The sequence below is a fragment of the Desmodus rotundus genome, chromosome 1 (assembly GCF_022682495.2).
Source record: "Desmodus rotundus isolate HL8 chromosome 1, HLdesRot8A.1, whole genome shotgun sequence".
Lineage (NCBI taxonomy): Eukaryota > Metazoa > Chordata > Mammalia > Chiroptera > Phyllostomidae > Desmodus > Desmodus rotundus.
Genome location: NC_071387.1, coordinates 177,630,529 through 177,646,576, shown reverse-complemented (window position 1 = coordinate 177,646,576; position 16,048 = coordinate 177,630,529). Strand labels below are relative to the sequence as shown.

The 16,048-nt window shown below is 50.0% G+C and overlaps 2 protein-coding genes across 2 annotated transcripts; one reads left to right on the top strand and one right to left on the bottom strand.

Moving 5' to 3' along the window:
• The first annotated feature begins 20 nt into the window (after positions 1-20).
• CCDC127 (coiled-coil domain containing 127) lies at positions 21-6,448 on the top strand. The gene is made up of 3 exons (XM_024578614.3): positions 21-168; positions 1,505-1,635; positions 5,067-6,448. The coding sequence occupies exons 2-3, from the start codon at positions 1,515-1,517 to the stop codon at positions 5,726-5,728; spliced, it is 783 nt and encodes a 260-aa protein (XP_024434382.1). The 5' UTR covers positions 21-168; positions 1,505-1,514; the 3' UTR covers positions 5,729-6,448.
• Positions 6,449-9,498: 3,050 nt separating this feature from the next.
• On the bottom strand, positions 9,499-16,048 carry LRRC14B (leucine rich repeat containing 14B). The gene is made up of 2 exons (XM_024578427.3): positions 14,451-16,048; positions 9,499-11,264 (listed from the first exon to the last, which is right to left on the bottom strand). The coding sequence occupies exons 1-2, from the start codon at positions 15,341-15,343 to the stop codon at positions 10,619-10,621; spliced, it is 1,539 nt and encodes a 512-aa protein (XP_024434195.3). The 5' UTR covers positions 15,344-16,048; the 3' UTR covers positions 9,499-10,618.

Sequence of the window (16,048 nt, the reverse complement as noted above, 5' to 3'; positions counted from 1 at the left end):
CTGCGCACCACGTCGCGCCCTTGGTGAAAGCTGAAAGAGGAACTGCGCCTGCGCACCTCGCCGCGACTTGGGGAGGGGGACTGTTGCTCTGAGGCACCGCACCTGCGCAGAGAGGACTCGTGGACTGCGGTCTACTGTGTTGCTGTGTTCCGCGCTCCCATCACGCGGGTAGGTTGCGGGGTCGGCGCGCTCTGTGTGCTGGAGGCCGGTGTTCAGGGGTGGGCCGGCGTGCCTCGTGTGGAAGTCTCCGCGGTTGAGCGGGTTGATGACTGGCCGGGGTCCGGTTCAGTTCCTTGCTTAGGAGTCTTTATCCATTCACCTGATGTCACCTGCGGTCCAGATGGTGTTTCTGTTTCCGTTCTGTGCAGTGAGATGTCTGGGATCTTTTGTGGAACGAAGTGGCGTGGGAGTAATAGTAGCAATGGTCAGAAGCAATGGGGTCATAATCCCGCTTTTAATATAACTTTAGGTTCTAAAATCTTTTGGGGGTACAATTGTGTGCGACAATTTTGAATTATTTTGAGTAAGTTGACAAGGGACAGTTCACATTTTACTGACATTTAGATTGTTGCCAAATTTTTGCTACTAGTAAATAAGGCCTAGCCTGTGTCTTTTTGTAGGACTACAATGCTTTTATTAGAATTACATGACGTTCACGTGCCGCAGCCCCCGAGGGAGTGAACACCATGCTTCCACATGTCCTTTGGCAGTCATGCAATTTAGTACTTTGAGATAACTAACTTTTTTATTCCATTGTTACCACAAACTCCTTACTGTGAAGTCCTGAGCCATATTTTTTGGCACGTCTTTATTGCCAATTGGAATTTTAGGCTTTTAGGTGTTAAGCAAATGTTCACTGAAAACCCCATTAAGATTTTGAAAATTCAGTTGAATCTCTTTTTTGTTAGTGTTCCTTTACTATTTCTTTTGTCATCAGTCTGTATGATTTGTCAGTCAGACGCATAGAAGCAGGATTTTGTGAAAATGCCCAAGCAGTGCAGGCACTTTGTGAAGTGGAAAACGCATATTATAGTGAGACCGCAGCCTGGTGATGGAGATAAACCAGGAGCATCAGGCAGGAAGATCTATAAGCTGGAGTTCACGACCAGTGTCTGGGATGAAGCGTCCGCTCCCTGGGCCTCAGCCCCTCAGTACCTGTCACGCTTCCTAAAGCAGCCAGTGTGTTGACACCTTCCTATTTATATGTATTAATGTACCCCCATAATTTTAAACATTTTTATTCTAAAGAACTTTCTTCATCCTACTTGTTATTTCAGTTATTGAAACGTTTCTGTCATCACTATACTGTGAGCTACTTTTACCTGAGATCTTGTGGTTTTCTTCTTTTGATCCCATAAGGTTCAGTGATGGGCAACACACACGTAGTCTGAATACAATTTTTTGGAAGAGAAAAAGGATTCCTATGAGCCATGTAGATGATAAAATTGTGACGTATGTATTTTATTCCTTTTGTATGGCTAATGGTTTTATTATTTACTTCAAGGTATTTCTTCATGAATAACTTAAATGACCCTCCAAATTGGAATATCCGGCCTAATTCCAGGGATGATGGGGGTGATGGAAGCAAATGGAATTACGCCCTGTTGGTTCCCATGCTGGGATTGGCTGCTTTTCGTAAGTCACAGTTTTCCTAGGAGTTGCATTTTCTGGGCTGGTAGTGTGGAGCCCAAAGACCTTGGGCTCTGGGACCTGACAGATGCTAGTGAACATCCGAGTTTTATCCCAAATGGTGTGTCTTGGGCAAATCACTTTACCCTCCTAGCCTCAGTTTCCCTGTCCATGGGAAGTGGCAAATCACAGTTACCTTGATGTGTTGTGAGGGTTAAATAAGACAAGATATTTAGGAGCATTTTGTGTGGAGCGGCTTTTAATAACTGTGGTCTCCTTTTCAAGGCTCCACTACTCTGCAGGGGGTTCCCGGGTTTCAGTTGCCCTTGCAAGGACTGAGGGGGGAGAATAAAAAGGTCTAAAGGGAAACGTGTTATGGATGTCTGTTTAATGTTTAGAAATCAGTCGTCGGGAGACTTCATCCGTGCAACCTGTTCAGCCTAAAAATTCTGTCTGGCTTGAAGTAACTTTGCACCACTTTGGGGAAATTACCAGCCACCATTCTATTGTAATTATTCTAGCTCTTAGCTTACATCCCGTACTACATGATAAATTTTCTGATGTTTAGGAGTTGGTTTTATATATTGTCATATCCCACGGTCTGGGTTGGCACTTAAGAATATGAGAAAATGAATAACTGAATGGAAGAAAAGCAAAAGCTGCCTTCTATTTGCAGCGACACCTTCTACAAAGTGCTTTTTACATGCCTGGGTTTCTCAGGGGGGTGGGTTTATGTAGAGGAAGTGGGGGTCGACAAGAGTAGAGTTTATCAACCTTGTTTATCTGCCTTCACTGTAGTTGCACCACGCTAGGGGTCTAGTTAACAGCTTTATGTTGCAGTATAATTTCTCAACCATGTAATTACACATTTGGGGGGAGGATCCTTATAAGAATGCAGTTAAAAGACTTCTCTGATCACATTACCTAAGCAAGACCACCAAGAAGAAAACATAAAATATTCCTCAACCCTTCTCAGGGACAGAAAGCATCATTTCCAAAGTCCTAGGACAAGAACTTCAAAAGTAAAGGTTATTATGAAAGGCTATAAAGATGGAGATGAGCCTCAAAAACAAATGGAAAATGAGTCACTCCAAGGCCTCTCCCAGCGTCAAAACAAATTATTACATTAGTAACTGTAATTGTAAATCTTTCAATTCACTCACCAAGTTCATCACCTTAGCCACAGGCAACAGCTAGTCCTTCCACGTGGTAAGTAGTGCTTTGCCAGGTGGCAGTCTGGTGAGCTTCGCAACAGCAATGCCTTAGGGCTGGGTTTAGTCTTTCGCTGAGAAGCAGGTCCTGTGCAGATCACTGAGTCATAAAAACCACTACGTCTGGTCAGACTGTGGGGCTTGATGTTTAGTGTTCTAAGAAAGCGCCAAAATGTTTTCCAGAGCGGCTGTACCATTTTGTTGTCACGTGCGTTGTGTGAGTGATCTAGTTTCTGGGCTTCCTCACCAGCATTCGGTGTGGTCACTATTGTTTCTGCTTCACCCGTTTCCACCCATTCTTGTAGGTGAGTAGTGATAGCCCGCTGGGATTTTAATTTGCATTTCCCTAATGGCTGGTGATGTGGAGTGTATTTTCACTACTTACTGCCATCAGTGTATCCTCTTCCATGAAATGTCTGTTCCTGTCTTTCAGCCATTTCCTAATTGGATAGTTTCTAATGCTGACTTTTGAGTTTTTACTGCACTCCAGACTCTAGTACTTTATTGGCTCGCTGGCTTGCAGACAGCTTCTCCCAGGGGGCAGCCTGTCTTTTCATTCTCTTCATGGAGTATTTCACTGGGCAGAAGTTTCCATTTTGATGAAGTCCAGTTGAATCAACTTTTCCTTTTATGGGTCATGCTTTCCATGCCAAGTCTGAGAACTCTTCGCTTAGCCTTAGATCCTAAAGGTTCTCTCATATGTAGTTCCTAAAGTTTTAGTTTTACATTTTACACAAAAAGTGGATGGTCCGTTTTGAGTTGATTTTTGTATAAGATCAGAGTCTTGGGTTTTATTTCTTCCTTTCCAATCTGTTTGCCTTTTGTTTTCCATTCTTGCTTTCACCACTGGATGAGACTTCTAGGACTCTGTTCAATAGTTCCTGGTCTTACAGGAAAAGCTTTCAGCCTTTTCACCATTAAGAACAATGGCAGCTATAGGTTTTTCACGGATGCTCTTCATATGTATCAAGATGAGGAAATTCCCTCGATTTCTGTTTCTCTGTGTTTTTATCATGAGTCTTAAGTTTTGACAAATGTTTTCAGCATCCGTTGATGCACTTGTTTGATTGATTGTTCTTTAGTCTGCTGGTATGTTGCATTACATTGACTGATCTTTGAATATTGAGCCACTCTGACGTTTTTTGAATAATGCCCACTTGATCATGCTGTGTCACTCTCTCTGCGTATTGTGGAATTATGTGTGCTAACAGGTTGCCAAGGACTTCCATGTCTCTGTCCATAAGGGATACATCGGGTATTTCAGCCCTTCGGCAGGGCGCTCTCTCTTCACACCCCTTTCAGCTTCCTGATTTTTTATTTTTGAGTTCTAAAATGTCCACTTTTTGGTCTTCTGTTTCTTCACTGAAACTTTCCATTTCTTTGCTTACACTTTTCATTATGGTGGCTGCCTTAAACACTGTCAGGTAACACTAACCTCTCTGTCGCCTAAGCAATGGCTGCTACTGATTGTCTTTTTTTAGTCAGTATGAGATCTTCCTGACTCTGGGTATGAAGAGTGGTTTTAGGTGGAAACCTGGGCATTTTGGGTATTATGTTACGAAAGGTGGTTTTTATTCAGACCTTTTCTGACTGGCTTCGTGGGCAGCGCTCTGATAGGGAAAGGGTGGTGCTGCCTCCCTAATTCCAGGTGGGCAGAGAGGTCCAAGCTCCCCACTCGTTCTCTGGCTCATTCACAGCATGTCTTGACATCGAACTTCTTAGTCCATCTTGCTTCTATGTACCCCTGTCATAGCAGGCAAACATCTGGGACCTCAGCTGGTCACTGGTAATGGCCAGGCAAAGCTGGACACATTTTGAAATTTACTGTATCCTGGCCAACAATATTCGAAGCCTACCCATATTAATTTTTTCAAAAGTAACCCATATTAATCTTGAAATCTTGCCAACAATATGTGGGGCACTGTGGCTAGAGTAGGTTTGAGAGCAAACGAGAGCAGTGGGGTTTCCTTAGCCGTGGGAAGTTGGAAGACGGAATGGGGGACTCTGTCTGCAGCCTGTCATACTTGTCCTTCGAGAGCCCTTATCTGATTTAAAAACCTGGTAGAGTATGTAGTTTCGTACAAAATGTTATCTTTCTTGTACCTCTCAGGACTCGAGAGTTTATTGAATTGCTGTGTTAGCTGCTTTATTTATTTTTTTAAGACTATAGAACTTCAGCTCTGGCTTTTCATTATGTGTGTTTTTCTCCCTCAATATTCATGTCAGGTTGGATTTGGTCTAGAGAGTCCCAGAAGGAAATAGAAAAAGAGAGAGAAGCATACCGTCAGAGAACAGCTGCTTTCCAGCGGGATCTTGAAGCCAAGTACCATGCCATGATCTCGGAAAATCGACGTGCCGTTGCTCAGTTGTCTTTGGAACTTGAAAAGGAGCAAAACAGAACAGCTAGTTATCGAGAAGCCCTTATTGCTCAGGGACGCAAATTGGTGGAAGAAAAGAAGCTTCTGGAACGGGAACGGGCTCAGGTCATGCAAGAAAAGAGACAGTTGCAGCCCTTGAGAAATGCGTATCTGAGCTGCCTGGAAAAGGAAGAAGACTGGCAGAGGAGGGCCCGGCTTCTGCTGAAAGAGTTTGAAGGTGCTCTTTCAGAAAGACAGAGTATCTACTGCAGCCTGGTTCTCCCTCGCCGCAAGCGACTGGAAATAGAGAAGAACTTACTGGTCCGAGCATCCACCGACCCCATTGCTGCAGACCTAGAAATGGCAGCTGGCTTGACCGACATATTTAACCATGATACCTATTGTGGCGATGTCTGGAACACCAACAAACGCCAAAACGGGAGACTCATGTGGCTGTATCTCAAATACTGGGAACTGATTGTTGAACTGAAAAAGTTTAAGAAAGTAGAGAAAGCCATACTAGAAGAGTAAGACAAGAATGCAATAAGACTTCTTGTAATGACTCAAGGTCAGGCTGTCTTTGTGGCATTCTGGGTTATCCGGTGTTTTCTTCTTTCCTTCTTCCTGTTACCTGTGTTACCTGTGTTGTGGCCACATGAACAGTGTCCTTCCAGCCTGCCACCCTCTGAGTGGGACAGCAGCCCTCAGCAGATGCAGGGTTTCCTCCCTGATCCTCTCCAGATACTAAGGAAGCTGTTTCTCAGAAGTGTTTTTTTAAGCTGTTGGCATTTTATTAAGCAGAGAGTATAACCTCATATCTTAGCTCTAGATTAAAACTGTTTTTTAAGAAAGTGAAATACAGTAGTGATCCTGTACTATATATAATAGAGTAGTACGATACTATAAGAAATTTCCTGTCTGGTTTTATCACTACCTAAATAACTTCTGTCTTTTCCACAAATTATTTTTCTTTCTTCTAAAATTATATTTAGAAGTCGTCAGATAATGGATAGAACTCCCTACCGCCAGGTAATGGATAGAACTGCCTAACAAATGATTAATAGGGAAGTAGTAATATTATTGAGGTTTTATATTGTTTTAAACATTTCTCCCACCAAAGGAAAAAAGAGTTTCTTGTATCCACTCGATTCCCCACTGGGTGTTTGGAATTTGGCTTGTGTCGGTGTTTAATAAACATATTGCTGATTACTGATGACGTACAATAAAAGATACATGCAATTTCAAAGATACCTACTACTTATGTGTGTGATTTTTTTACCCCTTACAAAATGTTTTTACATAGGTTATCTCAATTTTTGCCACAAACCAATAGGTAGGAAGGCTCGTGTGGCCCCGTTTTTCACAAAGCTAATATGAATCAGCCTTTACTATGCTTTACATATGTCACTCAAGTAATCCCAACCCCAACCCTATATAGTACATTAATGTTACCACCCTCTGGGTCCAGGGTCCCCGAGACCACCCCAAGGTTGGATGACTCAGCACAGAGCCTTGCTCATAGCGAAGATTTAGTACCTGGAAAGGACACAAAAGGAAAGGCACGTGGGGCGGAGTGAGGAGATCAGGTGCAGCCCTAGGAACAGTCAGCCACTATTACTAGTTAAGGGTGGTGGGGACCCTCCTGAAACACAGGACCCCAGATGCTAGCCAAGTGCCGACCCCCTAAGCAGACCTTTCAGAGGACCACCGTCTCAGGCCTGCTGTGTGAACTCTTTTTCTGTCCATCATTTTACAGGTGAAGGGAACTGGCAACGAGGTCAGCAAAAGTTACTCAAGGTCACCCTGGCGGTCATGTTGGAACCAGCATGGACCCAGGCAGTTTGGCTCCGGAGCTGCTGCTTAGGTGCAAATATGTGATAGTAAGTGGCCTTGCAGTGACAGGGTTGAGATCCGTCTAGCTTCAAATCCTGTCTCCCTGCCCGCCTGCTTGCCTGTCTATACTAGTGAAAACATTAAGTTTATAGAAAACTTCAGTTAATGGTAGTGTATAGTCATTAGCGCTACTCTTTGTGGAGTACTTACTGCCCACTGAATCTTATGTAATTTATGCTTATATGCTGTTTAAATCTTCAGAACCATTTCAGAGATGAGAAAGCTGCCTCAGTAAGTTCCCTAAAACGGATGCAGGTCCTTCGCCCAGCTCTGCCCGGAGCTCCGGGGCTCTGCTCGCTGTGGTCCAAAGCTCTCTTTACAGGCTCAGAATGTCTTTCCACTGTATGGCCACCACTGACCTGAACACGTGATTTCTTCCGTTAAATCTGGTGCATGTTCTGGTTTCTGTCGCGCTGCTGATTTCTCACATGTCCTTGGATAAACTACTTAATGCTTTTTCTCCTGGTTTTTGTCTTTAAAATGAGGAAAATACACCCAGCTGTTTAGTAGGTGAATTATTTTCAAGGAGAATCGTTACTCTTCGTCATATTTTCTAGTGTCCAACATGCCCTGTGCCTTGCCTCCTTCAACAGCCAGATAAATACGTTCAGATAAATGGATTGAGGTTGTAAGATTAGTATGACAAGTTTTCTACAGAAAAAATTACTTTGGCCACGTTGCATTTGCCTGGCACAGCTGCCTTCTATCAGCAAACTTCAGTGTAAATTTGATGCCATCTATCTTTTTGGGGGGTAAAGATGTTATTTATTTACTTTTTTAGAGAGAGGGGAAGGGAGGGAGGAAGAGAGGGAGAGAAACTTCAGTGTGTGAGAGATACATGGTTGCCTCTCACACACCACCAACTGGGGACCAGGCCTGCAACCCAGGCCTGTGCCCTGACTGGGAATTGAACCAGTGACCTTTTGGTTCTCAGGCTGGTGCTCAATCCACTGAGCTGCACCTGCCAGGGTGCAATCTATCTTTTTTAAATTGATGTTATTAGGTTTGAAATGTTTACACAATGTGGTGGCATTTGATCGCTTCACAGATGTACCAAAAGATTTCTGGATAAAGTGAGATTATGGTGGAACATTACTGAACTGAAATGGTTTCAAACGGAGAAAAAGAACAGCTACCCAAGCGCTGTGTGAGTACGTAACTGGAACGAACCGTCAGGCACAGAGTAGTTAAGGTAGGATGAATCTGCGCCCTCTCTTGGCCAGATCGTGAACGGCAAGCGGTGCTGAACTCCAGGAGGAAAAACAATGCTTAATCCCCTACAAAGGACGTTGCCACCCCCTCCCCCACCGTGTTCCAGATGGTGATCCCCACAGTCCAGAAAGATTGGCCCCCAGTGTCCATCACAGTAGTCCCCACAGTGTATAGGGTGATGGTCCCACTGTGTCCGTGATGGTGGTTCCATCATGTCTCCATTTGATTCACCTGTCTGTTCCCCGTACTGAGTACATTTTCTTTTGAAATTTAGTTTTCAATTACAGTTGACATAAAATATTTTATTAGTTTCAGGTGTACAGCACAGTGATTAGACACTTCTGAGTGTGTTTTCTTATGTCCACAGTTTGTGTTTGTGTGGGGGCCACATCTCCTGCTCCTGACCGTGGCAGAAACATCAGGCATTGTGAGAGCCACAGGTCACAGGCTAGGCAGGTGCAGTGAAAGCCCTTCGTGGCTGGATGTGGCACATTCAGGGCCGGGGCTGAGCAAGTGCACAGGAAGAAGCTAACTGTATGTACCTGGAATGCGCGGAGGCACAGGTCCTGTTCAGGCTGCTCCATGGGTGGGCTTCACAGTGGCAGAATGGATTGTTCCCTGGGACCCCAGGGCACAGGGGACATTTGCCACCAGCAGACATCTGTGTGCCTGCTCCTGCACCAAATCACAGATCCCAGGTCACCACAGCACCCCTGGGCCCTTCTGTACCAAGGCTGCCAGGCTCAGCCGAACACATGTTGGGGTCCCACCTGGCTGGCACCCAGAGGCCAAATCTGTCATCAAGAGAATTCCACAGACACAAAGAGTGGAAGCTACTCTGCTCTTCACAGTTACAATCAAATCATTTTAAAATGTTGCCATGCGTACTCTCTTACCAAGAGCTTCCTTACAGTGGCAAACTCCATGTGCTGGAAATAGGATTCCAGAGACTACTCGCGTGATAGATCCAAGGCGTGCAGTGAGTCAGCACTGAGCAGATCTGATGAGCACGGATGCTCCAAGTCCCCACTTCCTTCCCCTCTGCTCACTCAGTGGAAGGAAGGTTACTGCCCCCCTCAGCTGGCAGACCCCCGAGAGGGCACTCACTCTGGAGACCCAACCCCAGAGGCCCCACTCCTTTGTCAGAGAGAGGTTTGGGACACACTTGGGGAGGCAGGAACACCTGGGTGGGGGCACACCCGGGGAGGGGCAGCATGGAGTTGGACCAGAGGGCAAACCCTCATGGAGTCTTGTGGTGTAAGAACGGTTTGGCCAGATCAAGTACTAGCTTATGTCTTGCGAAAATGCTTTATTTTCTTTAGGTTCCTTTAAAAATTCTGAATTGCACTGAAATAAAAATCACATCTGAATAAGACACACTAATGTTTTATGTGTATTTAATCATCCTAATAATCACTTTTGCACCAATCAGAGCTTGGTGGAAACCAAGTCCACCTGTGTCCTCTCGAGTGCCAGGACTGCGACAACCATGCACAGCCGCTCCCCTGGACCCCGCAGAGAACCCTGCCTGGGCCTCAGAGTCTAAGGAGGCAGAACCTTGGCAGCAGGGGGTGAGGGTGTTGCAGACAACTGTGGTTTCCCTGCAGTGACAGATGCCCTCCCCAAGCTGCAGTGGGTGGAGAAGGCCCTTTGGTTCCTTAACCTCTTGCTCTCAGGCTCACCAGCAGCAGCAGAGCCCCAGCACTGCAACCCCCTCAAAAGTGGACCGGAGCCCACGGTCCATGCTAGGCTGGCCTCTGTAAATACCCAAACGTCACCTTGGAAGCATCAGCACTGCAGACAACCGCGGGGGGTGGGGAGGGCAGCACGTGGCTCCCATGCTCTTTGCTTTCACAATTTTCCCAGTTGGTTGTTTTCTGACATCTGTTCTGTGACATTTCCTCTCAATTCTTCCCCCTCATGCCAGCCTGATGTCCTGCTCCCCCACCTCCTCTTTGCTACCACTACCAGCCTGCACCTCACATGCAGCCCGGGACGCACCACGACCAGGACAGCCACTCGGCCCCCTGGTGCCTTTGTGCCCACCACTGTGGTCGTGGCTTCTGCCAACCCCAGGGCATTTTCTGCTCCAACACGCCCACTGTGCTTTGACACTAAAGTGGCCTTCGTGTCACATCTACTGGGAGGCAGGGCGTCCTCTCCTATAGCGCCTAACAGATACCACAAACAACTTTGACTAAGAAATGCTTTGGGTGACCGCGGTGAGGGCGCCAATGCTTGGCCCAAGCTGCCGGCCTGGGGCTGAGATGCGGCCTGCTGGCTGAAATGCCAGACTGCTGTGGCCTGTTGAGGGGACTACTCCATTTGTTTCAGTGCCCTGGAAAAGTTTTCTAGGGCAGTTTTGAAAGCTTGCAGCAAGAAAGTTCCAAGTTCATTGCTTGTTTCTTGAATATCTGGGTCAAAACTCCCAAAGACTGGTGTGGAGACCTGGATGTCATCCCGGCCAGCCCGCAGCAGCACCCCACGCAGGTCCTCGGCAATTGTGTTGTATTTCTGCTGGTCGAATCTGGACATGGCCAGCTCGTCCTGGGGGTAGGCGGTACCCTCAGGGTAGCAGTCCTTGGGCACTGGGAACTCCACCCACCGCAGCTTGGGGAGCTCACACAGAGCCACGAAGAGGCGCCGCAGGGCAGAGGCAGACAGGGGGTTCCCCAGGAAGCGGAGCTCCTGGAGCTGGTGGCAGGGGCTCAGGGCCAGGATCAGTGTGCTCAGGTGGCGGTCCTCGATGTTGCACTCCTCCAGGGTGAGGACCCTCAGCGTCTGGGCAGCCCTGCCCAGCAGCCTGAAGAAGGTCGAAGGGAAAAGGTGGACCAGGCTGTGCCCACTGAGGTCCAGCACCTCCAGGTGGGTGGCATGGGTGCAGTCTGCCAAGAAGGCCATGTCTGCGTGGTTCAGGGAACAGTTGGCCAGGTCCAGGCCCCTCAGCGGGGTTCTCAGGGGGCTGCAGGGTGGGGCAGAAAACAGCAGATGTGAGAGGCAGTCCCAGCCCCAATCAGGTGGATTCCGTCTCAGGCCAGCAGTCTACGACCTGAGGGCCAAAGCCACCAGCCACCTGATTTCGTCCCACCTGAGAGCTAAAATGTTTCTCTCATTTCAAAATAGTTGGCCAAATCAAAAGAAGAATAATAGTTTGTGATGTGGGAAAATTATATGAATTTCAAATTCCAGTGGCCATGAATTAGGCGTCATTGGGACACAGCCTCGCTCATGCATCCACGCACTGTCTGTGGCTGCCTTGGGGTCAAAAAGGCGGAACTGCACCCTCCTCACAGCGGTGTGGCTGCGTGGAGGGAAGACTTAACTTCACCAAAGGCAGGCCTGGCCTTGTCCACAGCTCCTAAAAGGACAAATCTGTGTTGTCAACACTTTGCGGGGTGACTATAAGGAAGTGACCACAGCGGTCTCTTTAGAGAATATCTGCTCATAAGCTTATTGCGGGGCAGTGAGATCCATGTGAACTGGCAGGAAATGGAACACCCAGGTTTCATTCAAGAGTGAGAGCCACAAGGTTTTAGGGCTGTGAAGGGCCTTGGAGCCATCTATTCCAGGCTTCGCATTGCCTGGGACCTAAAAGGCCCTCCCTTTGTGATAGAGGTGGCCTGGCATCAATAAACACACAGCCGGGGTGCCACCCTGCTTTGGCCCAGGGTCCTCAAAGTCAGGAACAGCATGCACCACAGGTCCTTTGAGAGATGCACATTCTTGGTCTACTGCACCCAGGTCGCTGGACCTGAGCCTGGTGTCGCAGGAGGAAGTATGGCATCTTGTTCTCTATCCCTGCCCATCCTCCTGGTGGAGCTGCCTCCCCCCGCCCCTGCCCCTCCTGCACCTGTACTATGTATGCACCTGGTGTCTACCCATGAACCTGCATGGCTGAGCACTTGCTGTCTGCCCCACGGTGTGCTCTCACTGTCCTTGCTTGGCTCCATGGGTGAAAGTTTCTCTTCCCATTTTTTTCATGCCAGGTCCACCCACGAGGAAATCCAGTCAATCCTCCCTCACATCAAGTCCAGGTCTGAGCTCTGCTCACCACCTGCCTTGCTCACAGGTGATCCTTCCCCAGTCCTCTCTTACCTGCACTCGGCAGGGCCTCCTGTGTGAAAAAGGGTCAACAGAGCAGGCCTGACTACCGCCCTTGGGAGGCCTGCATCTGGAGCTCGGATTTGGGTAGGGTCCCGCCACCCAACTGATGGATGGTCCCTGGCCTTAGATTGTTCACACAAACAACACAGTTCGTACCAAACCCCTGCTTCCTTCTGGGACATGGAGCCCACCTACCAGTGCCCAGAAAACACCCTGGGTGTGGGTGTCTAATGAACCCCTGGTAGATGGCACCTACACTGAGCTCAGGGATAAAGTGTGTCCAGGAACTCCACTGGGAGGTGACCTGGGAGCTCCTGCCTGACCCCACCACCCCACCCCGCCTCGTCCCACATGCTTTCTCTCTGTGGATTGTGCTGTGTCCTTTTTCTAATAGAACACAGCTGTGAGGATGACTGTGTGGTGGGTCCTTCTAGGAATCACCAAACCTGGGTGCTCTTGGAGGCCCGACACCTCCTGCAGGGGTCTCCTCCCTTGCCCCTCCATCCATGTGTGCTGTGTGGACCAAAGAGGCCAGAGTGGCCCTTGTAAATATGAACAGATGATGCCACCCTCTTGCTCAGAACTTCCAGGGCTGAAGCCCTTCACTCTTTTTCTCCTTTCCCCTGCCCCCTCCTTCACACTGCCCTCTCCCTGCTGACCCCTGGCCCTGCCACACCCCCAACTTGGACCTTATGCACCTGGGGTTCCCTTTCTAGGTTACTGTGCAGGAGACTATTCCTCAGTCTCAAAGGCGACCTCAGGAGTGTGCCTTCACTGATGCCCTCCACGCCTGGACCTTCCAGGAGCCTTAGAGAGGCTCTCGGCAACCAGCCCGGCTGACATACGCTATGGAGCACGGGCTCCATCCATTGGAGGGTCAGAGTGTGCTGGGCAATGGGAAGGCATTTCAGGGGTTGCGTAAACAACAGAGCCCCGCCAGGCTTGTGATGGGTCCTTCTGGCTGTGGAACACATTCCCCAGCACAAAGGCACGTGTGGGTTGAGGACCCAGGCCAGCCAAATGCGGGACTGTCCTAAAGGTGCCAGAGAGCCAGCCACCCATCAGAGTTTTACTTGTACGTGGGCTTGGCGGCCACCCTTCTCTGTGTCAGGAGATTGCGCTCCTGTGGAGGACAGGAGGAGGATCCCTTCTGCCCCTACCTGGCAGACCTGGGATGGAAGAGCAGGGATGGGGAGCCAGGGAGCCTGGAGAGGAGGGAGGGGCTGTGGCCTTGGGCCACCTGGGCTGGCAGCTTCTGGGTTACCTTTGTGTAAAAGAGAAACACCTGTAAGCCAAGGGCTCCCTAAACTAGGAAAGAAACCTTCACACTCCCTGGCTCAAGAAATGAGAAACACAATTTTCTATATGCTTTTATAAGTATATTCATGGAGGGTGGCCACCAAGGTGACCCAACGGCCCTCCTGGTGCTCCCACCCTTGTGTGGTGGCTGGCTCGTAACCACCATGATGAGGCCGAAGTGAAGACACGCTCTCACGAGGAGGCTACAAGGATGGCCTCCCCACTGGGTGCTCTGGCTCTCGGATGAGCAGCCAGAGGCTTGTGGAGAGCCCGCGTGACACAAAGCCCAGGCCACCCGCCCACAGCGGGTGAGTGAACCTGGAAGCAGATCATCGCCCACTTTCCTGCCCAACCAAGCCTTCAGGTAGACCACAGCCCACCAACAGCCAGAGGCAACCTTGAGGTAAGTTTGTGTGTTCAGCCCAGTGCTGAAGTAGTTTGTTACAACAGCAAGTGATTAACAGAATATAATACAGTTACTTCCGTGCCATTGGTTTGCTAATCAGTAGTTTTCTCTTTTGCTTACTGACTGCAAACAGTGCCACATCCACCCCGGCCCCTTTCTCTAGTCTGGCTCTTCCTGTTGCTTTGATTCTCTTGTAAGTTGCAAAGTCCCGTTATCCCGTCCTTCGTGCAGCTTTAGCTTAGGCTCCAAGAGGGCCCTTGGTTGCCCTGACCCAGGTGGGCGGCTATGTGCAGACACTGCACCCACCCTGCAGCCTCCCTCTGGTCACCCCAGACTCACCCAAGCAGTTTCTGGATCTTGCCCGTCAGTGTGGAGAAAGCCACACTCAGCTCGGTGAGCTGGGTCATCTGGCTGAGCTCCCAGGCGATGGAGGTGAGGAGGGGGTCCTCATCCTCTGCAGTTGGGGTGCAGGCAGGGGGCCTGTCAAAGGCCTTGGCAGGCAAGGTGAGTGAGGCCAGCTGGGGGAAGTGCACCTGGGCCAGCAGCTGCTGCACGTGGCCGGCGTGCAGCCGCACGTTGTGCACCACCTGCAGCCTGCGCAGCTCGCCTGGCCCGGCCAGACACAGCACCTGCAGGAGCTGACTGGGGTCTAGGCTGTCTGCCCGGAAGGACAGGCAGTGCACGCGCAGTGGAGCGGGGCCAGCTGGTGCCAGAGCCTGCACCACGGCCTGGAAGTTTCCCTCAGTGACGAAGAGATCTGCCAGGACCTTTATGGAACACCGGGCTGCATGGGGACCCGCCTGCAGCTCACAGCAGGTCCTGGCCAGCAGCTCGGTGCGGCCCCACCTGCCCAGCGCCCTCCCACAGGGGCACTGTTGCACCTGCACATCTCGGACTCCCATAAGGTCGGCCAACTGCAGCCGCTGCGGGCCCCTGCCCCGGAGCACGTGGTCCGCCAGGCCCCTCACACATGCCTCCAGGCAGGCCCTGCAGGCCCGGTCCCGCAGGTCTTCTGGGTGGTCTGCGCTTGGCCCCAGCAGGGCGCCCAGACGGAAATCCTCCAGCGGCCAACGCTCCAGCAGAACTCGGATGACCTCCGCTCGCTCCAGCAAGTAGCTGGCTTTGAACAGAAGTGGGTAGAGGTGGTGGGCCACACTGTCCAGGCTCTGCAAGGCCACCTGGGGGTGGGACACCAGGGCCTCAGCAGAAGCAAAGCGTAGTGATTTCATCATGCCCGTCTGTGGTGGCAAAGGCAGGACAGTGCTCTCCCCTTGTGATTCTCCCTGAGACACGGGTATGCCCTCCTCCCCTATTTTTAACTACAGCTGCTGTGAGCAACTTGCCTTTGGGAGGGAGGTGGCCAGCTAGCCCTCTGGTCATCTGATAGTTATTTTGGTCCTGGGTGCCTGTTTGCCTCTGGGCAAGGTGTCTGGAAGTGGCTGGCTTCTTAGTTGAGCTCGGCTGGTGAAAGCAGAGCTGAGTGCTAAGCTCAGGGGGGCCTGGGCCCTGGAAAAGTGCCACCCATGCTGACTGCAAGGGTGGCCTGTGCTTGGGAGTAGCAGTAAGCTGGTCCTGGGGAGGCCTCCTTGTGGGCAGTATGGCAGTCCCAGCCCTGAGCCTGCCCCACAGTCATGGGAGCAGAGAACACAGTCGGCCTCCTGGGGTGGGAGTCCGCCCCCGCCGTACATCTGGGAATAGGGGCTTGGTACCAAGAATGGGGGACGGCACCTCTTTCCTGGTCTCAAGAGAAGACAAGTAACAGCCCTATGAGGTGTCGACACTGCTTTGTCCATGCAGGTGGTTCCCTGTGGGCTTGCCTGACGGCAGCTGGGATAGGTAGGGCTCAGGACCACCCCCACCCCCTGCAGTGTCCTTACGTGACCACAGGACCCTGGAGGCGGGTGGTGCTGCAGGTTGGATGGCAGGCCCTGGGACCT

What these genes read in the sequence shown, in the direction of transcription:
- CCDC127 (XM_024578614.3), top strand. Translation starts at nt 1,515, where the DNA reads ATGAATAACTTAAATGACCCTCCAAATTGGAATATCCGGCCTAATTCC. An exon ending in GCTGGGATTGGCTGCTTTTC is followed by an intron (nt 1,636 to 5,066) that starts GTAAGTCACAGT and finishes TATTCATGTCAG; the next exon opens with GTTGGATTTGGTCTAGAGAG.
- LRRC14B (XM_024578427.3), bottom strand. Translation starts at nt 15,343, where the DNA reads ATGATGAAATCACTACGCTTTGCTTCTGCTGAGGCCCTGGTGTCCCAC. An exon ending in AAGATCCAGAAACTGCTTGG is followed by an intron (nt 11,265 to 14,450) that starts GTGAGTCTGGGG and finishes CCCACCCTGCAG; the next exon opens with CCCCCTGAGAACCCCGCTGA.